This window comes from Mytilus californianus, unplaced genomic scaffold, assembly GCF_021869535.1.
Source record: "Mytilus californianus isolate M0D057914Y unplaced genomic scaffold, xbMytCali1.0.p SCAF_6, whole genome shotgun sequence".
Taxonomy (NCBI): domain Eukaryota; kingdom Metazoa; phylum Mollusca; class Bivalvia; order Mytilida; family Mytilidae; genus Mytilus; species Mytilus californianus.
The window spans coordinates 64,058,673-64,081,484 of record NW_026262712.1 but is presented as its reverse complement, the minus strand read 5'-3'; the positions used below and the strand labels follow the sequence as shown (position 1 = coordinate 64,081,484).

General features: G+C 31.9%; 2 protein-coding genes across 4 annotated transcripts in view; one reads left to right on the top strand and one right to left on the bottom strand.

Moving 5' to 3' along the window:
* The window catches only part of LOC127704710 (BLOC-2 complex member HPS5-like), a 47,315-nt gene extending 36,670 nt beyond the window's left edge, over nucleotides 1-10,645 (bottom strand). For 2 of the 3 annotated variants that reach the window (XM_052208848.1, XM_052208850.1), the window contains exons 1-5: nucleotides 10,556-10,645; nucleotides 5,632-5,947; nucleotides 3,646-3,710; nucleotides 2,802-2,991; nucleotides 986-1,116 (exon numbers count right to left, since the gene is read on the bottom strand). In XM_052208848.1, the coding sequence (XP_052064808.1) occupies nucleotides 986-1,116; nucleotides 2,802-2,991; nucleotides 3,646-3,710; nucleotides 5,632-5,850 (605 nt within the window). In that variant the 5' untranslated portion in view covers nucleotides 5,851-5,947; nucleotides 10,556-10,645. The remainder of the gene's footprint in view (nucleotides 1-985; nucleotides 1,117-2,801; nucleotides 2,992-3,645; nucleotides 3,711-5,631; nucleotides 5,948-10,555) is intronic. The other variant, XM_052208849.1, reaches the window with a different exon arrangement.
* A 41-nt stretch (nucleotides 10,646-10,686) lies between these two features.
* The window catches only part of LOC127704720 (N-acetylglucosamine-6-sulfatase-like), a 59,173-nt gene continuing 47,047 nt past the window's right edge, over nucleotides 10,687-22,812 (top strand). Inside the window, exons 1-5 of the mRNA XM_052208919.1 lie at nucleotides 10,687-10,840; nucleotides 13,265-13,324; nucleotides 14,057-14,260; nucleotides 15,112-15,177; nucleotides 16,989-17,087. Coding sequence (XP_052064879.1) covers nucleotides 10,724-10,840; nucleotides 13,265-13,324; nucleotides 14,057-14,260; nucleotides 15,112-15,177; nucleotides 16,989-17,087 — 546 coding nt within the window. The 5' untranslated portion in view covers nucleotides 10,687-10,723. The remainder of the gene's footprint in view (nucleotides 10,841-13,264; nucleotides 13,325-14,056; nucleotides 14,261-15,111; nucleotides 15,178-16,988; nucleotides 17,088-22,812) is intronic.

The window sequence follows — 22,812 nt, the reverse complement described above, 5'->3', positions numbered from 1 at the left end:
TACCTAGATGCATAACACAGGTAACACTTGTGTAACGTAGACATACCTAGATGTATAACACAGGTAGCACTTGTGTAATGTAGACAAACCTAGATGCATAACATAGGTAACACTTGTGTAACATAGACATACCTAGATGTATAACACAGGTAACACTTGTGTAATGTAGACATACCTATATGTATAACACAGGTAGCACTTGAGTAATGTAGACATACCTATGTGCATACTTAGATGTATAACACAGGTAACACTTGTGTAATGTAGAAATACCTAGATGTATAACACAGGCAGCACTTGTGTAATGTAGACATACATAGATGTATAACACAGGCAACACTTGTTTAATGTAGACATACCTAGATGTATAACACAGGTAGCACTTGTGTAATGTAGACATACCTAGATGCATAACACAGGTAACACTTGTGTAACGTAGACATACCTAGATGTATAACACAGGTAGCACTTGTGTAATGTAGACAAACCTAGATGCATAACATAGGTAACACTTGTGTAACATAGACATACCTAGATGTATAACACAGGTAACACTTGTGTAATGTAGACATACCTATATGTATAACACAGGTAGCACTTGAGTAATGTAGACATACCTATGTGCATACTTAGATGTATAACACAGGTAACACTTGTGTAATGTAGAAATACCTAGATGTATAACACAGGCAGCACTTGTGTAATGTAGACATACATAGATGTATAACACAGGCAACACTTGTTTAATGTAGACATACCTAGATGCATACCTAGATGTATAACACAGGTAGCACTTGTGTAATGTAGACATACCTAGATGTATACAATAGGTAACACTTGTGTAATGTAGACATACCTAGATGTATAACACAGGTAAAACGTGTGTAACGTAGACATACCTAGATGTATAACACAGGTAAAACGTGTGTAACGTAGACATACCTAGATGTATAACACAGGTAACACTTGTGTAACGTAGACATACCTAGATGTATAACACAGGTAACACTTGTGTAATGTAGACACCAGTAGTTTATCTTCTGAGAAATCCACTTGACAGATAGGAGAATCTAATCTAAGAATGATCTCAGGTGGTAGTGATACCAAATTCTGTACCTGGAACATATACAAATAGAATTATTTTCATTGACAAATCCTAAAAGAAAATTTATGATTCATGAATTCATAAAAAAAACATGAATTATACTGAGTGAACAAAATTGCATTTACTTAAAAGGGGTTAATGTGTATGTTTTACCTTCATCAGTTTAGGCCTTGATTATTTTATTCTGTATTTCAATAAGAATGCCTTAAGAGCCTTTGTTAATAACTGAGTGATTTGAACACTTTTTATTTCTTTTACACTTCAGGATTGGATTCTCTAAAATCTTGTGTTTTTTCTTTTATTTCAAACAGAATATTCTAAAAAAAGTTTAATTTCTACTTTTTTAAATCTGAAATTCCTGACACATGTACATTTACTAGTTATTTCTTGTACTATTTGAATACTTCTGTTTTCAATCAGTGTTTTAGCTAATAGTGTTCTGATCAGTGATATGAATAGAAAGGATATATATTAGTAACTCAATGATTACACAGCATTATGAGCAGATTTTTCCATTGTAATTTCATTTAAACAAAATATTATTTTGTTGACTAGTAAGAGATAAACAACTTCAAACAAAGGAAATTACTAAACTTCAAAAACCTTCAAAAATAATTTTAATAAAAATCAAATTGTTGATACAGAGTTATGTCTCACTTTTTGTAATTTTGATAGTAAAATGCAAATGTTAAATGAAAATGACAATATCTAAACATGTAAAGTATATAAAACATTCCCAGTAAATGACTGGGACTATGACTGCTAGTGCAGAGCCAAATTACCTTCTTTGAAATGAGAAATGCCAATGCATATTAAACTGCATATCAAATTCCATAGACCTTATCGCTATTTGGGATTCTGCGACACTTGACCTCCGAATTTGCAACACTTGAACTATTGATGTCATATAATAATCACTTTTCCTTTGTGGCATCAGACATTTTCTATTGTGACATCAACATTTTATGGGAACCTTTGTGATGTCCAGTAATGGCGGACAAATAGCGATAAAGTGTATTGACTTATCATAAGTGGTTCCCTTTAAACTAACCTAAACACAAACTTAAACTTGTAAAATATGCAAAAGTTTTAAAGTCAATGAACTATGATGATAGGGCGGGGCCATATAATTTCCATGAAATACCAACTATCATTGATTTAATATTAGGGGTTTGTCTTATACTGATCTAATCACAAACTAATACATGTTAACTAAGCAAAAGTTTCGAAGTCAATAGACCATGACTGAGGGGGGCGGGGCCAAATAATCTCCATGGAAATGAGATGTGCCAATGCTAATGCAGCTGCATACCAAATATGGAATTAACACTAGTTGTTCCCCAATAAACTGACCTAATTGCAAACTATTAAATTGTTGACGCCGCCACCAGAAACAGTACACCGAAGTCTTGCTTTTTTTTACTTTGTCAAAGCAAGACAAAACCCTATACAGGCAGTTGGAGTATTATAAACCGTTGACCCTGATCATTGAAGTTAATAGGGGTTGCTTAAGGGCTGGAAGATAGGGATGTTAAAATTACCTGTTATGGTAAAAATAGCAACCAAAAAGAGTAGCATGGCAAAGTTCCTTTAGTGATTATATGCCCAAAAATTATAAAAATGAAACAATTACACCCTTTATGCCCCCAGTCCAAATCTACTGCTCGGAAATCATATGTTATTGTCAATATATTACTTTTGTACTAGGAATTGATGTTGCATAAATTCTCCCTAGATTGTCTCCAGTATAAAGTTTACTTCCTGTGGTATCCCAAGTAATACTGGTCACAGTTGACTGAACATGGTCAGTAATCAATCGCAACCTCTCAGGTTTTTGTCTTGAACCTTTTTCTGTGCTCAGTTCCACAACTACAACATGGCCTTTCCTGTTTATAGAAAATATTTTAAGTTTATAAATAAACTGATGACAAGGGAGATATGTCTTGTCTGTATGTAATTTTAAAAGTACATGTATTATGGAAATGTTGAAATTAATATGGGAAGCTCTTATCTAAGGGAGCCTTATAAAGATAAATAATCGAAAGGAGTGCTCATTGGATGAAAAGTAAAAATGTCTGTATGTAAAATTGGAATTTTCAGTCCTTTAGCCTCATAAATTTGAAACTGTTAAAAGTTTGTAAATAAACAACAACAAAACACTCTTTCTATAATATGGACACAATTTTTGCAGTCATACAATAAAATTGGATATTAAAGACATCTCAAATCTCAACTAGATAATCAATGGTAAATTCAATTCTCAATTATGATTGTTAATAAATATATAGTACTTTAAAAATATTGAACAAAAGAAGTTCAATTTATCCTGACAAAATACCAGGAAATTTACCCTCATGTCTTTTTTTGTCACTTTTAATTAATGTGGGGAAAAAATGAGGTCTGGTTTCAAAAGCTATACAATTGTAATACATGTAGTTGCAATTTCAACTTAATGAACAACATGTGCCCTGTCTTTTTTTATCATATATTTTAAGTCTGTCATATATATATATGTTATAGTTAAGTGTCAAGTTACTTACACTGTTGAAAAGGCAACAGATTTATCTATAGGACTGATTGATACACAGTTCACTTGTGCTGGTTCCTATCAAGCAGAAATGAAAAAGAACATAATTTCTAATTTAAGTATTGAGATTATGGCATTATACATGAAATATGAAGGCAGATATTGTTTTACAGGAAGCAGGTGAGGCTGAAGTCAAAGGACAAATATGCATGGCACCTTCCAATTCTCAATTGGCACTCAGTGGTTTTTATTTTTTTTTATCCTATTTAATTTTATTCTTTATTTGAGAATTTGATGTTATTGGCATATCTTTGATAGTCTCTATTCAGGCCTGTAGCCAGGGGCTTCGAGGGGTTGGTACGAACCCCCCTTTGAAAACAAATAAGTACTATTAAAGCCGATGTTCTGTTTAAACTGTGACTATTAAGTTTAGATTTTGTTTGTCACGAGTCTATCTAACTCTCCCTTGAAAATTCTTGGCTACGAGCCTACTATCTATTTCATTAAAACTTTTTACACTCATGGCAATTTAGAGCTCGACATTTTGTATAGACAATTGTCTATAGTGGAAGATTGTATGTTGATCACTAGATGTCTTTTGGTTATTTATATCATTGGATGGCTGTCTCATTGATGTGTACCCCACATCTTTTGGTTTTTATATCATTGGACTGCTGTCTCGTTGATGTGTACCCCACATGTCTTTTGGTTATTTATGTCATTGGACTGCTGTCTCATTGATGTGTACCGAACATGTCTTTTGGTTATTTATGTCATTGGACTGCTGTCTCATTGATGTGTACCCCACATGTCTTTTGGTTATTTATGTCATTGGACTGCTGTCTCGTTGATGTGTACCCCACATGTCTTTTGGTTATTTATGTCATTGGACTGCTGTCTCATTGATGTGTACCCCACATGTCTTTTGGTTATTTATGTCATTGGACTGCTGTCTCATTGATGTGTACCGAACATGTCTTTTGGTTATTTATGTCATTGGACTGCTGTCTCATTGATGTGTACCGAACATGTCTTTTGGTTATTTATGTCATTGGACTGCTGTCTCATTGATGTGTACCCCACATGTCTTTTGGTTATTTATGTCATTGGACTGCTGTCTCATTGATGTGTACCGAACATGTCTTTTGGTTATATATGTCATTGGACTGCTGTCTCATTGATGTGTACCCCACATCTCCTTTTATTCACATTCAAAATAATGTAAGAGAACTATTATTGGACCAATCATAGTTGATTAGAAATCTGTCATGAAAAGTCCAATATGACATACTATCAGTTGAAATATAAACAGCAGATATTGTAAGGAAACTAGGAACTGAAAGACACAAAAAATGCAGTATACCTTGCAAGTCACCAATTTCAGAATAAATACCAAATTTGAAATCATTATAAAGCATAGTTCCAGAGAATGGAATTAGAATGAATAAAGGTAAACAAGGTCTTTTATTAATGCCAACAAAAAGTTTAAAACTTACAGCGCTATTAGTGACAATACTTTAAAATTGCATAGTCTGAAAATGTTATAATCAATTTTAGTATAAAACAATGTAAAAGAAGAGAATAATTTTTTTTTCTCAAAAATTCTGTAATCCCCCTGCTGAAGCAGGCTTATATTATGCTTGTTCTTTTGAAAGTTAATCCCCCAAAACCTTATATAATGCAGTATAGTATGTATGTTTTAATTTGATCAAACAAATAGCAATGAATAAATGAACATTTAAAATCATATGCATTAATGAAATTATTGTAAATTAAAACTACTTTGTTCATAATCATGTTAATTTTACTTGTACCATGTTTCTAGTTACCTAATTTGAAAATAATCTATTAAATTGTTGAGTCCATTTTTATTTTTTTTCACCTTACAGGTCATTTTATATTTTTTCTAAAATTAGCCAATATTTCTTCAGGAACGCAAAGTCTCATTAAATTTAGAAAAGCAACCCACTGGGTAAATGTTATGTAGAAAAAAACTTACAATCTCAGGAAAAATAATCTGTGGATGTTTGTGATTAGATCTTCCAAACACATACACACTGCCTGTATTGCTACCAAAGGCCAGAAATTTAGATGACACATCAATGCATGTAAATTTTAGTCTTGATGAACCTCTAAGTGCACCCTTTACATCATCCAGACTAGATGTTTCTACCAAGATGTGAGTCCAGTCTGGTTCTGACAATGTGGACTCAGCCATGGAATTCTAATTTTTATATCTTTATATCATGTATATGTCTCATAGTGATGCTGATTTCAACGCTACCATTTCATTCTAGATTGTTTGGTAGGTTCATCTGGAAAAAAGATTACATACAAGGTCAATAAAAGCTGACAAATTTGCAACACAGTCATCTAATTTTACCAAAACACCTATTACAAGTGCTTGTTAAGTTTTATAAAAAACATTAAAATGTTCACATTCAGAAAGGCTACAACTGTATTTTTTTTTTGTCTAGAAAATTTGAATTTGACATAGCACTTCTACAAACCATATGCATGATATGAGAATGTAATCCAATAAGATCCTAAAGGTTTCCCATCTGGCAGTAAAACCCATGCCAAGGAAGTCTTTTTTTTCCTGTGATAGGCAGCAATAAGTATATCAAATCAATGCCATCTTAAGACATATCTCTGTATACTAGAGAACCCTTTCAACTACTTGTTGAGGGGTTTGTATGTAGCCTGTTGAAAGACAAAATATCAGCCCATATCCAACATAATCTCTATATTCCAGTAATAAGGCAAATTGCCAGCCCTTCTTCCCAGAAATAAAATTGAGAATGGAAATGGGGAATGTGTCAAAGAGACAACAACCCGACCATAGAGCAGACAACAGCTGAAGGCCACCAATAGGTCTTCAATGCAGCGAGAAACTCCCGCACCCGGAGGCGTCCTTCAGCTGGCCCCTAAACAAAAAAGGTATACTAGTTCAGTGATAATGGACGTCATACTAAACTCTAAATTATAAACAGGAAACTAAAATTTAAAATGATACAAGACTAACAAAGGCCAGAGGCTCCTGACTTGGGACAGGCGCAAAAATGCGTCGGGGTTAAACATGTTTTTTGAGATCTCAACCCTCCCCCTATACCTCTAGCCAATGTAGAAAAAACAAACGCACAACAGTACGCACAGTAAAACTCAGTATAAGAGAAGTCCGAGTCCGATGTCAGAAAAGGAAACAAAAGAAAATAAACAAAATGACAATAATACATAAATAACAACAGACTACTAGCAGTTACTGACATGCCAGCTCCAGACCTCAATTAAACTGATTGAAAGATTAAACCTACTTTCCAGAACATTCACAAATTTCTTTGATTTTTCTTTAAATTTCATACTCATGGTTATGAAACAAAACATTTTTTAACAATTAAGTCAAAACTATGTATGCCTTTAAAATTGTTTAAGATTTTATTTTCTTTAAGGAATGACTGTAATATTTTTTCTGTCTATGAAGAAATAACATAAAAAATGTGGTGCACACTGAATAACTCGTGTAGCGGGTTATTTTAAAGTGTGCACCACATTTTTTATGTTATTTCGAATAGACAGAAAAAATATAACAGTCATTTCTTATAATTTAATTCTTAATTCCATTTTAAACCGGAGTAAATCATGAAAAAACGTTGATGACGTCAAGGTCACATGACAAAATTATGTCTATGAGCTGATAACAAAACAACATCAGCCAATCGGAAGACGTGTTACATCCAAAATTAAATTATTATGTTATGCCTACTGAAATAATTTTTTTATGATGTACATGCTGTACACAAACATTAAAAAAGGATAACATGTGGACATTTCATTCTGTATTAAATATCTAGTATTTTTCAATTATCTTAAATCCACTAATTAGCAGTAAACAAATTAACAAAGGTGATAAAACTGCCAAAGCATTAGGTATTTAACACAATCAGGTAACAATTTTACCGGAAACGCCGGTAGGCATGAAATTTGGAAATTTTATTTTTTTTGAAAAGGCAGAGGGGGGCATTCTTTTACTTTGGAGGGCAGAAGGGCGGGGGTAAGGGGCACCAAGGGCGGGCCGCCCTTCTATTTAGGGCAGGGGGGAACACTGCATTGTAATTTTAGAATTTAAAATAATTATATGCAGTTCTTACTATCAAAATAGAGCTTTGCATTACCATGTTCAAATCCATTTCACAATTTTCAAACTGCTTTCAGAAAGGATGTTATTTTGTTCATCCAACATGTCCAAGTCACAGATAAAGCAAAATATTGAGCCCAGTTACCAACAAACATATTATGAGCAGCAGAAAAGTATCACATCCTGATGTTTCAAACATGCTAAAATCATGATCTTTGAATCCCAGTAGGATTAAGATCTTCAGTGATCATTTTCTGATTTAAGGTTCACCATAACTATTTGACAATAAAATGGCTGCGTTCAGCTCACAAAATTTAAACTTCAGTACAGGCAAACGTGTGTTAAAAAACTGGAAAAGTTGTATACCCTTGCAAACTTAAATATCACATGTAAAAGTTTAATGCATTTCATGTTTCAATAAGTTAAACTCTTTCCTGGATTTTGATGGTTATTTTTTTTTTTTTTTATGTTGCTACAGGCGTTTAAATAAACTAATTAAGGAAGGGTAATTTTTTTTTAATGTCCCTGTCTAACAGGTAACAATTGCATTATACCATATTATACTGCATTAATTGATATGGTAAATAAAGGGAAAATCTGTGTATTAAACCGAGTAGACAGTATGAATAAAATTCAGATGTTCATTTTACCATCTTTCGCAATGTTGAAAAAACCTAATTTCAAATCTGGGACTATTATACTAATATATTATGTCCCAGTTCAAATTAAATCCAAAAAACTTTATAACAAGATTCAGTTTTTCTGAAAAACAAAATGCATATAACTTTTATATACCTATGTGGTGCTACTCCTTAAACCTTTCCAAGCTCAGGGACTCGGTTAGCAGATTAAAATTTTGTTTATCAATGTTTTTCAAATCTTTTTTCATATTTCCTGTCTATTTGTATAACAATATTAAAGTTTTTAACGCTGGCATCAATATTTCTTTGTTTTCTAGCAATGTGCAGTTTACTATCCATATCCGTATACTGAAAAGTCCTAAAGGGATCTAAGTCGCCATTTTGAATAGCCTACCCTTCTTTAAAATATTTCCATGTGACTATATACCTTACAAAGGCACTCATATCCTTCCTAAATGATTCTTCTATCACAAGCATGTATTGATTTTCCGATCAACGACACCCTTACTCAGCTATCGTTTTATTTAGGTCTAAAAATTCAAATTTCCCCGGTGAAAGCAACGTAATTTGCAAACGTGTCGTTTTAAAACAAGAACGACGAAATGGGAGATAATTCTGTCATTCAGAAACTTTCTGATTGTTACTTTTATTATAACGATAATCTCGCATAGGGGACCTGATTTGTGCTGTCCCCTGACTTGATACCTACGCTCAATCAAACAGATTTGACACACTGATTTTCAAGCCTAGAATCCTTCATAATTATCGAATGCAAAATTTCTTCAAACAATCATTGTGTAGTTGCAATGTCAGATTTTCCTCCTACACCTCCCCACTGAAAATATCAAATGATTGTCCCCAAACTTTCATGCTTTTTTCATACAGGAATGTGACTTTCTGGTCAGACATCGTCCAGATATTTCCACATTTTATATAGTATATAAACAGAGGCGGATTTAAAAGACAGGGGGTTGCTCTCCTTATGGAGCTTCATATATGATAAATGCATAGACTTTTTACAAGGATCACTCCAAACGTTGGCTGGCCAGCCCCCCTTTTCAAAATCCTGGATCTGAACCTGATAAATCGTTGACCACGTCAATTTTTTTCAGTAACTACTCGATTTTAGTGATGTATCTTGCAAGAAACCAGTGAGTTATGTTCCTGCGTTTGCAGAAGGTTTTTTTCATTTGCTCTTAATATTTTTTGATGGATTTTTATTCCGCGGCTAATAGTAATAGAAGAAATTTGCATTAGATATATATGAGGGATTATCTTTGTAATAAACGTAACATCCGGAAAGTTTCAGAATGACAGAGTTATCTCCCATTTCTCCTATCTTGTTTAAAAACGACACGTTTGCCATTTACGTTGCTTTAGCCGGGAAATTTGAATTTTTTAACCTAAAAGAAACGATAGCTGAGTAAGGGTGTCGTTGATCGGAAAATCAATACATGCTTGTGAAGAATCATTTAGGAAGGACATGAGTGCCTTTGTAAGGTATATAGTCACATAGAAATATTTTCAATTATTTTTTATCTCAAGAAGGGTAGGCTATTAAAAATGGTGACTTAGATCCCTTTAGGACTTTTCAGTATACGGATATGGATAGTAAACTGCACATTGCTAGAAAACAAAGAAATATTGATGCCAACGTTAAAAATGTTAATTATGTAATACAAATAGACAGGAAATACGAAAAAAGATTTGAAAAACATTGATAAACAAAATTTTAATCTGCTAACCGAGTCCCTGTGTTTCCAAGTTGCACAAGTTTGTCTATCATTGATTGTCTGTACACTGAGTAAATTAGATGTTGAAAACAGAATCATTTTGAAATGATTTTGGTCAGTTATGATGAATCTTTATCTGTCAACAGCTAGCAACACGAATTCCCTATCTAGAAAGGAATTTCCAATGGGTAAATATTCAAAACAAACGTCAAAATAATTTCAAAAGACATCCTAATTGGAGGTTTGTCTATCTGTGTGTGTGTTTTCATGTTCACTTTAATTTCTAATTTTTTATTTTTTACTTTCAGTTTGTCTCTTACAGCAAGACAGATATCTTGGCATATATTTGTTTGGTAATTTGAACATGAATATGAAATTCAATCATGTGTTGTATCGTTTCCTTGTTTAACTTACTAAATATTACGCACACGTTTTGTTGTTTCAATAGCCTTTTTACAGGAAATTAAACGAACATTGCAGTCACATGATTCAGTTTTTCCATTGAAGGGGGAACAACTCCTTTCATTCACGTGACTGTCATGTGACATATTTTCAGATTGCAGAAGTTGTGAGGCGGGTAGGATGCTTGTACTTACATTTGCGTTATTGACATGTTTTTCAATAAGAGAAACAGTGTCAGTGAAACCAAACATTGTATTTGTTCTAACAGATGATCAAGATTTAATGCTTGGAGGACAGGTACTATTTTAACAGGATGTTCAAAGAATAATAGTAGATCATATTAATTAGGAATGATTGTATGGTACAATGTATATCAGAACAAGCTACAAATTTGATGGAATCTTTTCTATTTAACCAAACACAAACAGTTATAATAGAAAGTTATTCCTCTTACAAAATGCCAGTAACATCACTTGTTCAGCAGTGCATTGTATTACATCCCCTACAGGCTACTACATCAGTACATATATTAAAATTCCTAGTATTATATAAAACAATTTACCACAGTAGCGTTACAGTTCCCAAACTGCACCTTCAATGTAGTACCCACATTATATCCATTACGCAAAATGCAGAGGAAATGTTTTAGGTTTTCTAAGACTAAGAGGCTAAACAATAATTTGCCATTAGGCACATCTTTCAACACTATACACGAAACGGTCACATTGTATATCAACAGATAAAGTCTCCTGTGAAAAAAGTAAAATTTACAGAAACTTTGTAGGGGAGGTCTATAATTGGTCTACTTTTAAAAATGAGAAATTAAAATAAATTGTCACAGACATGCATTTCAATTACAAAATGCAAAATAAGCATGGACTTTCATCAAATTGTTAAAAAAATGTGTAGAAATAAAACAAAACATCAGTTATTCAATTTTTACAAATGTGTTATTAAGCAAGGGTGCAATATAGGTACCCCTCATTACAGAATCCTGGAATGTTTGGGGGTCAATTCAAACCCATTTTTCTATGACTCAGTATGGATTCAAAATGAAAATTGTGGAGCTATATATATAATAAATAAGGATACTTCTTCAAAATAAACACAGAATGGAAACTTTTGTCTGTTTCTTAAATAAACGTAGGTGAAAAAGGTCAAAATAGGTGCAATTTGGGTACCCACACATTATATTCATTACCGTCAAATCATACTCTTTGCTGACCAGAATGGGCCATCAAATGGGAACAAGACCAGTTAAAGCAGTTCCATCCCGTCAAATAGTATACATACACAGAGAGACCACAAATAAAATACCTAGCTATTTATGTCGGTTGTATGATGCATGTGTGGTCACATTATTTAATCTGTTCAAAATAATGAAATCATCAAAACTTTGAAGTGGAACAAACACATTCAGAACATTTTTACATTTTCCAATTACATTAAAAAGAATAATTATCCTTTCAAATTAATCAATCGTATACATGGTACATCATTTTCATGATTAAGACCTGAAAAATACATACAAAATTAATAAGGAGATGTGATATGATTGCTAACATGACTAATGAGACAACGATCCACTGGAGTCCAAATGATGTGGGTGTAAGAAACTATGTGTCACATTACAGTCTTCAACAATGAGCAAAACTAACACCATATGGTTGGCTATAAAAGATATGAGAAAATATGAAACAACTTGGCAGAGAAAACCACTGTTATGATTTACAACAAAACAATTATTGAAAAACAAATATGCCAGACAGCAACCAGGCAAAACCACTGAATTACAGGCTCCTGACTTGGAGACAGGCACATTCAGAATGTGGCTGGGTTAAACGTGTTTGTGAGCACTCAACCCTCCCAGAACCTTGGACAGTGGTGTAACAGAACAATATAACAAGAACAAGCTGTAAAAATCAATGATGTTTTACACAAAATCCTGAAAAATGCAATAACAGGAACACATGTGTGAAAGACAGAAAACTTAAATTGAAAGATTTTGATTTCACTAGTATATTGATTTTTGTCCTCTCTCATGAATGCATTGTATCAGTTCATGTATCTTTCTTTTATATTATTGCAAAGTAAGAAAAGGATACACAATGTATTAAATTTGTAGCTAAATAGGGAATAAAAAACTTTTAAATACATACTTGATATGGAATTCCATATGGTTTTCAATTACACTGACGCACCAATATATTCTGCCAAATTCTAATTATAGACTCAGACTCTACTGTAAAATAATATTTTGAACCGTCAGTGAGTTGGTCCAATTGTTCTATTCCTTGAATAGTGAAAAGGTACCTCATCAAAGTCCTGATGGCAACTTTATTCCTTAATCTTCAATTATATGATTCTGTTTAGTTTAATATTGATTGATGTCAGAGCAAGCAGGCAAAGTGTCTATAGATCTGGTTGATAGCCTATTTATTATTTCAGTCGGAAAAAAAATAGTAAAATCAAACAGACAAAAGATTCGTTATGAAACTAAAACTATTGTTTGAAAAAATACATGCAATTAAAATTTTATGCAAAACCTAAATGGCAAAGAAAACGTGATACTGATTTTACTGCCAATGACACATGCTTTTGGAATAACCAAATATGCTCATGATCAAAGTATTTTTGCGGTCACATTGTACATTAAAAGTATTGTCCTTTAGTCTTTGGTTTCTCTTAATTTTAAATTGTTGAAAATAGCTTTTTTTGTAGATTCCAATCGTGAAGACAAACAAGTTAATTGGAGACAAGGGGATGCTATTTAATTCCATGGTAAGTCCTTAAAGAAGAGACTCAGAGAAAACAATTTAACAACAATAAAATCAGATAGACATCTTTTTTTGTAATACATATGTAGGTAAGTCTTTTTTTTTTAACAAATAAGTTATTCCATTTTTAAGGTAAACATCAAGCAACATTTTGAACAACATATAGAATTTACTCGGTTTAAAAATCTGTAATATTTTACAGAAACTAAAATTTTACCGGAAAAGAGTTAAAGAAACATTCTGATTATTTTCCAGAAGTTGAAAATGATGAGCTCTGATGTACCAGGTGGTAAAGTTGGGTTTTTTATATACGCCCAACGATTTAGAGCTTGAAATCTGTCTATTGCTGAGGACTTTATGTTGACTTCTAGATCAGTAGATATGTTTAGGTTTTATTGTGTCATTTGATTGATATCTAAATAATGTATGTGAAAATCTTCTTTTATTCATAATTATTTGGAAGCTCTTTACAAAAAAATGTTGTTAAAATTTTATGGGAGATAACTCTGATTAAAAAAAATTGTGCAAGAGTTCTTCATTAATTTATTTGGATCTTTTTTACAAAACAGATTCATGCAACTCTTTGTCTTGCATAATTTGTGTGATTTCAGGGATTTCTCAAATTGCAACTTGTATTGCATTGTGGGTGAGATTAAGCAATTTTGGAGAGCAAAAAGGAGTTTGAGCGTTAACATTCATTGGTCTGATATTTATACTTAGTTTATTTATACTTAAGTATGTAGCCTCACCACTATGTTGCCCAAGCAGATCGAGTATTCTGACAGGAAAGTATGTTAGTAGTCACATGGCTTACAACAACTCAATAGTTGGAGGATGTAGTAGTGCAGAATGGCAGAAAACACAGGAAGTTGATGCCTTTCCAGTGTACATGAAAAAACAGTCCTACACCACGTTCTTTGCTGGAAAATATTTAAACCAGGTATTTCTTCATAAATGCATAAGTTAGCTATGCATATGACATGTATGACCAAGTGTTAGAATTTTTATGATCAACAGGTCAAAATGTTAAAGCTTTCTTAAATTGCTAAATTCATACTCCTGTGCTATCCTATTTAATTGAAATTTCAAATGAAGTTCAAAATAAGATTGTTAGCAATAAATGTTATTATTATCATATCATGAGTTTAAACAATAGAAAATTAGTTCTTAATGCCCAATAGAAATAAAAGTTTTTAAAACAATGAAATACAAGTTTCCAAAATTTTTAATACACAGTATAAGCCCTAGCCATGGTTATAAAGGGGCAAAATACAACTATTACAAATTACAAAGCAATTTCTTGTATATTTTGTATCAATAAAAAAAAGATGATGTGTATTTCAATGAAGCAGTAGCACAACAGAACAAAAACCAGAATAGACATTTAAATGTCAACTCACAGTCTTGCTGTTCAGCATTATTTGGGTCTGTATGACCTACTTGTAATGCTTGATTTACTGTTTGTTACATTATGGTTTTATTTTGGAGAGTTTCATTTTCAATTTTATGTGTCTGTGTCTAAAGAAACAGTGACTTTATACACAAGCACAAGTATTTTTAACATATAATGCAGATGCAAAGCAATTGGTAACAACAAACCTGAAAGGGACCAATAAAGAAAAGGCAATGTTTTAGAAATGAAATAGATACAAATGATTGATATCTATGAATGACTGTCGTTTATTTCTTCACATCACATGCCTTTTATATTTGTCAAATTTGTGCTAAATTTCATTTATGCCAGTTTTTATGGACTGCAGATACTGTTTAAATTTGTTTTTATTTACACAGTATGGTTTTCCAGCAACTGGTGGAGTTCAACATATACCCCCTGGATGGGACTGGTGGAATGGACTTGTAAGTAACTGAGACAAACATGTGCTTGTATAACGTTGCAGATAGTCATAATTTCCTTTCTAACAAAACAATTTAATACTATATTGACTATATATTGATATATTATTTTGGTATGTTGTAATTTATCATTTTATTTATTATTGAGGATTTCATTTATTGAAAAAAAATTAAAAAAGGATCTCTACAATAGAACCAATAGCCTTTTTATGCCCCTGTGACAAAATGTTAGGGGCATACTGTTTTTCTTTTGTCTGTCAGTCCATCCATCTGTCCAATATAGGATACAAGTTTTATTCCAATTAAGTCCTATAGTTTTCAACCTAGAAATTTTTTATTATGCAGGATGATTGTTTATATACTAAAGGTGTGCATATGGTCGCTAACACATATTGCGTGTAGTGCAATAAATACTTTAAAAAAATCCACACTAGGGTCTCTATTAGTAGACAATGATCATAATCATTGGGGAGCATGTGTCTTTCAGATGCAACCATTTCAAGTTGTACTTAAAGGTAAATGTAATGGTTGGTGAACTATATGCATACATGAAGCAGGTGCATTGTCTTAATAATTCATTTCTGCAATGCTGAATTGTCTTAACTTATATTTTGTTTTGATTTATTTCCCTAAGGGGATTATAACTGATCATAACTGGATCTTTGGCATACTTCCATTTCCTCAGAAGTGTTAATTCCACCCTGCTTATTGGTCACTGATTATCAATTGGATGGAATTAAGACTACTATTATTAGAAGCCTTTTGTGACCTAATAATAGTAGTCTTAATTCCATCCAATTGATAATCAGAAAATGTTTTGTTCAAAAACTTTCATATTTGACAATATTGTGTGTCATGATTTACTATTTTTTTTTACTTTGAGTTATGGTACTTTAACTCTTTATATTTACAATGAGTTATGGTACTTTAACTCTTTATATTTACAATAAGAATGCAAAAACACCTTGTGAACACAACTCTTCTTTGACCATTTGACAGAAAGCTTTCAGACTTGGTAGAATTGTTTTCCATCATGTTTAGCTGACACTATTATACCGGCATTTTGATTTGATTTTTTTGTGGGAGTAACGTAACTTTGACCACTTTTTTTAACCTTTGTAGCAAACTGACTCCTCTGAGACCATTTTTAAGAAAGAAATCTTTCAAAATTAATGTGGTAGACTTGTTTGTCTTCATGTGTAGTTGACCATACTTTACTGTCATTTTGATTTGATTTTACATTTTCTGCTGGAATTATGGGACTTTGACTATCTTTGCCTGTTGCAGCATACTCACATCTTGTGACTGTAATCCACAGTATAAAATGGGGGGAGGTATTTCACTATGGCATAGCAATTATGTTACCTTATACATAAATGTATGTCAATTTGTCCAATTTATTCCTGGTACACAGTAATCTTGAAGTTGAGACATTTCCTTATATATAATGTGATTCAATTTGCGGGGTACTATATCAAGTATATTTTACAAAATTTAAGAAGCCTGTAGAGCTTTCATTAAATGGGCTTATCTCTGAAAATTCAATTCTTTGCAGACATTTAACACCTATAGTTTTAGCATCTTTGTTCTATGGTCCTTTGCACTTGAAAACAGAGCAAATAGTTCAGTCAATTCATGAAATAGCAACATGTCTAATATCACAACAGAAAGATTAATTGTTTACAATCATATTTGTGTTCCTCACATTGAGGCTCGATAGGCATATGACCCATCTGCTTAAAATATCTTACAGGAGTAGGTACTTGATCTGCTATTTATATTCATACTGTGAAAATAGACATATCTTTTTTCAGGTTGGAAATTCCAGATATTATAATTACCATTTATCAGTAAACGGTACAAAGGAAGCTCATGGAAGTGACCCAGATAAAGACTATCTCACAGACTTGATAGTAAGATATTCAATTAAACACAGATCTATATATTTTATAGATTTTAAAAGATTTAAAGAAACTTTTGGCAATCAATAAAATCAGGATTTTTAAGGTAAACTATGCACAATTTTAGATGTAAAGGGCTGCCAAGATTATTCATGTTCCCTGATTTGAATCAAATTTTCACATTTTGTGTGTATTTTAGACTAGACTCCATCTATTTAACCATTGAGATGACCTCCGAAGAATGCTCTTGACCTTTGACTCAATATAGATTTAAATTTAATTCAAAGACAAGAATGTTCAATTGTTTAATTACCATGTTTCTAGGTCTGTCTGACTTCATGTCATAGATTTGAAAATAGGTAAATCATCATTTTTACCTGTACAAGAAGGGTTGATTCAGTCAGTGAATGGGTTCTTTGTGGTGGCTACCTTGTTTCACTTTTCAATTTTGACATTCTTTTCTTTTTAAAAACTTAAAGGGGCATTAGCTGTCAAATTCATGTTCACTGATTTGACTCAAATTCTCATATTTGATTTATAACATACCGGTACTAAAACATACATCCAAGTTATAAAAAGTCTAAAATAAACAATTTACAATGCATTGGCTCGATAATATGTATCAGCATTTCCTGTATATTCTAGTCTAGACGCCATCTAATTAACCATCGAGGTGACCTCCAAAGACTGCTGATGCTCATGTAAACATAAATATAGATATAAATAGATAGCAAACACGTGCAATTGGATTTTTCTAGGTCTGTTTGATTTAATATTATAGGTTACAAATATATGTTAATAAGCATTTTTACCTATATAAGAATGAGTTTTTGTGGATCGAATCAGTCAATCAAATGGTTTACCCTTGTTTCATTTTCAATGTTGACGTTCTTCTCCTTTTAATAACTGGGCACGTCTAATTCATGTGTAACCCAACTAGCTTAGGGATTAAATTGAAGGTCGCATGAATATGGATTCAATGAGTTCGAATTATTCACTTGCAAGTGAATAATTTATCAACGATGTTTCTTCCTTTATTTTGACAAAATTGAACCAAACTGGCCAGTAAAAGGGAATTATAATTTCACTATTTTACTTTCATTAAAGATTGAACAAAAAAAATCATATTTTATTTTGTTTTATATCTTGTAGCTAATGCCCCTTTAACATGCTTCTCCAGCTAAGGGTCAAATTGAAGGTTTCATGAATACGGATTCAAATGAGATTTAACGTCAGCCAATTATACATCAGCAATGTTTTTGTGTTCATTTTGACAAAATTAAATGAAACTGACTGCTGATAGGGAAATATTTTATCAAAATTCTGTTTTTCTATATGTTTAAAACAAACAAAAATCATATTCTAACTTTTTGTCTAAATTGTAGGTAATACAAGGATGTTTAATGATACATGTATTCTATTAAGGGTTCATTTTGTAAGATGTATTTATTTCTGCATTCTAAAAAAAGACTTTCAGTTTGCTAGGCATATGTAACAAGCAGTATAAAAATAAGAGATGCATGATATTGCCAATTAGGCAAATAACCACTCAAGAAAACAGACCAAGAGATAAGGATGTACACCAATACATAGTATTTTTTTCTGCTTGCCAGATACAAACCAATTGTGCTTTTTTATCACTTATCATTTGAAATCTGTTCTCTGTCTTAAAAATGTTTTTTAAATCCTCTTCTATTAAAAAAACCAATAAAGATAAAAAAAAAATCACAAAAAGCATAAGACATATATGTCTGTAGTCCTTGACATCATTTTCATGATTAAGAGACTACATATGATTTTCCTATGTTGCAAGGTCTCAATAGTCAACTATATTTTGTCTGTGGAAAGAATGTTAAGTGGGCATGACCATGTGGCATGGTTCGTTTTACTTTGACTTCAATCTCATGGGTTATTGGTCATTGTTAAATTTTGTTAGTCAGGTTCATTTGTCAGAAACAATGAATAGTACTACAACTATATAGGTAGTGTATGGAATGATTGATAGGTGTTCACGTCTGTCTGATATGGTTAATTTTGTCCTTGACCTTATTTTCATGGTTCATTGGTGAATGTAAAGTCTTCAATGGTTAGATCCATTTCTCAGATGCTATAAGCAATAAATAAACTATATTTGGTGTAAAGAATGATTGTAAGGTGTTATGTCTGTCCAGCAGGATTCACATAACCTTGAACTCATTTACATGGTTCATGTATTGGTAAATTTATTTTTTTTGTAGTTATGTTCATTTCTCTTATTCAGTATTTATATTTATAGTAATAGCCGAAAGACATGTACATCTCACAATCATTCCATACACCAAATAGAGTTGACTTATATTTGTTGTATTTACTGATTGTAAGATGAATATGTCTGTCTGTCAGGGTCTATGTGACCTTCACCTGATTTTATGGTTTGTTGGAAAATATCAAGTTTTCCAAAATGTTTTATTTTGGTGTATTTAATTTTGTCACTTTCATATCCCAATTAACGGTATTTGATATTTGGAATAATTGTAAGGTGTACATGTCTGTCTGGCATGGTTCATTTGACCTTGACCTTATTTTAATGGTTTATTGGTTAAGGGTAAGTTTTCCTGATTAGGTCGATTTCCCAGATACTATTAGAAGGCAAACTATATTTGGTGTATGGAATGATTGGAAGGTGTATATATGTTCATCTGGTAGCGTTCATCTGACCTTGACCTCATTTTCATATTTCATTGGTCAATACTAAGTTCAAGATTATGTCCTTTGCTCGGATGCTTTAAGCAGAAGGTAAACCATATATAGTGTATGAAATGATTGTAAGGTGTACATGTCTGTTTGGCAGGGTTCTTCTGACCTTAATTCCATGTTTATGGTTTATTGGTCAAAGTAAAGCTCTGGTTGTCAGGTGAATTTTTAAATCTGTTAAGTAGCTTGAAGAAGATATATCCATAAGACTTTGGGGCCTTTTATAGCTGACACTATGCGGTATGGGTTTTGCTTATTGTTGAAGGCCATACGGTGACCTATAGTTGTTAACTTCTGTGTCATTTGTTCTCTGGTGGAGAGTTGTGTCATTGGCAATCATACCACATCTTCTGATTTTAATATGATAGATTAATCATGTTTTATCTGAATTCATTAAATATAGATGAACTGTGCACTAGACAGATTTTAACTTGATCAATGAGTTGACTTAAGTTTAAGAGTTGTTTTGCCAGTGAAAAATATTAAAATAAATTGAAGTAGCAGACACATTTTTTGTGTCAGCTTTTGCGTCATTCATGATACCAAAGTTCATAATAACTAAAAGTCAAAAACATACATTTTTCAGTTTAATTTTTAAATCCACATGATAAATCAGTTTAAACATGTACAAATAAAACATATAGGTTATAAGATATTTGTAATGATTTAAAAACTTAATTTAAAATTGGGTAAATGTGGCATTCTGAAATATGAAAAATGTTATACTATTTCAAATTCAGAAATTATTTTGTTGTTGCAAAAATTGTGATAGGGGATGCTTTGCAAAAACTAGAAACTCATATTTAAAGTTAATGTAGCATAACTTCGCTTGAAAGCAGCAATTTCTGAAATTGTAAAAAAATAATCTCACATATTTGTACAGTGTTAAACAATTGCAATAATAGACAATTTCTGAATTTGCTGTATTTAAAAAAATTCTAGTTTATTTAAATCAATGTAACTAAGGTGTTTTTTTTTATATTTTTCTTTAAAAAACAAAAATTATATTGAAACAGTATATATAATGTTACTAGAAGATGCATCAGAAACAAATGGGTAATGTTAACCTGACTTTCCTCAACAATTCAAGTGCACACCAGTGGGAAAATATGAATAAATTGTATGTCAGCTTATCGGCAACGTCATGATTTGTTGGGGCTGTTCTCATCATACTCCCACATTGTATGCTTTTTATGAATGAATTACCCGAGGTCAGTCGGTGTAAATGACATCATTGTACGATGATGTAAGAATATAAACAATCTACAGGAAAATGCACGGATGTGAAACTGAAAGTCATCAAAACACGGAAACATAAGCAAACCATGATAAAAATTTGTTGAAAGCCAATTTTCTTCAATAAAAGTAAGATAATCATTTAACGTCCTCAGAACCTGTCTAAGTATGTTATTGTAAATCATTTCAGCATGTTACTTATTCAATATTCTTTGTCTTTTATGTCAATATTAATTGTCTGTAATAACGGGAACAGCAAATATTTGCCTTCACCTAGAGCACTTTGATTCAAAAGAATTGTCGTATTTGTCCTATTAGAATAGAAAGTCATGAAGGCTTGAATTCATACTGATTTTACCATGGGTTTGCCCTTTATGCCGATATTTTACACCTCGTTATTGCTCGTGGTAAAATATTAAGCATAAATGGCCAACCTGTGGTAAAATCAGTACAAATTCAAGCCCCCATGAATTATTTCTTAAATAAGACAGTTATCCACTAAAGACCAAAGGACAAAGATGTAAATACAGCTTTCAAAGATGTGCAAAACCCATTCCATATAGTAAGCTATATAAAAAGCCTTGGGATACCAAAATGGAAACAATTCAATAGAAAAAACCAACAGCCTTATTTAAGCTAATAATAAACAATTGTTTTAGACAGCAACCACTGACAACCACTAGACTTGAGGCTTAAAAAGATGTAACAGGTTTAAACATTATAAAGATAAAGAGATGTGGTATGAAAAGTCTGATTTATACTATTAAAAACAACAAACTTAAAGAAAATCATTATGGTAGACAACAACCAATGATATTTACTAGATTGCAGGCTCCAGGCTTGGGAAATACAATTAAAGAATAAGGCATGGTTAAAAATAGTATGAGTGCTTAACCCTCCCCTAACCTGGGACAGTAGTTTAAAGCACAACAAAAGAAACTGTAAAAATCAATTTGAAAAGGCTTGACTAATCACACTGGTACTTAGCACAAAAATCAAACATGCACACAAATGACTTAGTAAGGATCTAAGATTAAGAATACTAACAATGACTGATTGCTGATTCAAAGCCCAATTATAAGTAACAAATTATACCATATCCCAGACTAAAGTGTCAATTAATTCACTTCTAGATATTTTAAAATGAAAAGATGTCATAAGAAGTCTAAAAAATTATGACTTGTTAAATAACACAAAGTCAGCATCAACAGGATGTAGTACCCTAAAGATTAATAGCTGGATAGAAATACATGTTTAGGCTGGGACATTATAATTCATGTATTAGTCCAAGGTTTAGTTATACATGTAATAAGTATTTTTCAAAAATTTATATATGAAATAAATGTTAATACTTTTAACAACAATATTCAAAGGTCTTACTACAATGTTAGATTGATAATTTTTAAGACTAAGTTTACTCACAGGACCAACAAGTTAATATAGATTGTTTCTTAAATTACCAGCTCTGTAAACTACATCACAGTGAAAAATAAAGGTTTGGTATCCTGCTGGTAATAAGATTTCTACTACATGTTCAGCCAAAATTCCAAACCAAAAATTTGTATGTATGAAAGAATTTAGTAAAGGTTTTAAGAAATTTCTGGTAACAAAATCCATGACTTAATAATCTACCAATTATACTAGGTTACATGTGAGAAAAATTTGCTCCACAACTCATTTGTGCCAATGTTAAGTTTATGCCACTAGTTTTCAAAATATTTAGTATCACTTGGGCAAAAAATAAAGTATACAATTGCTAAAAAAAACT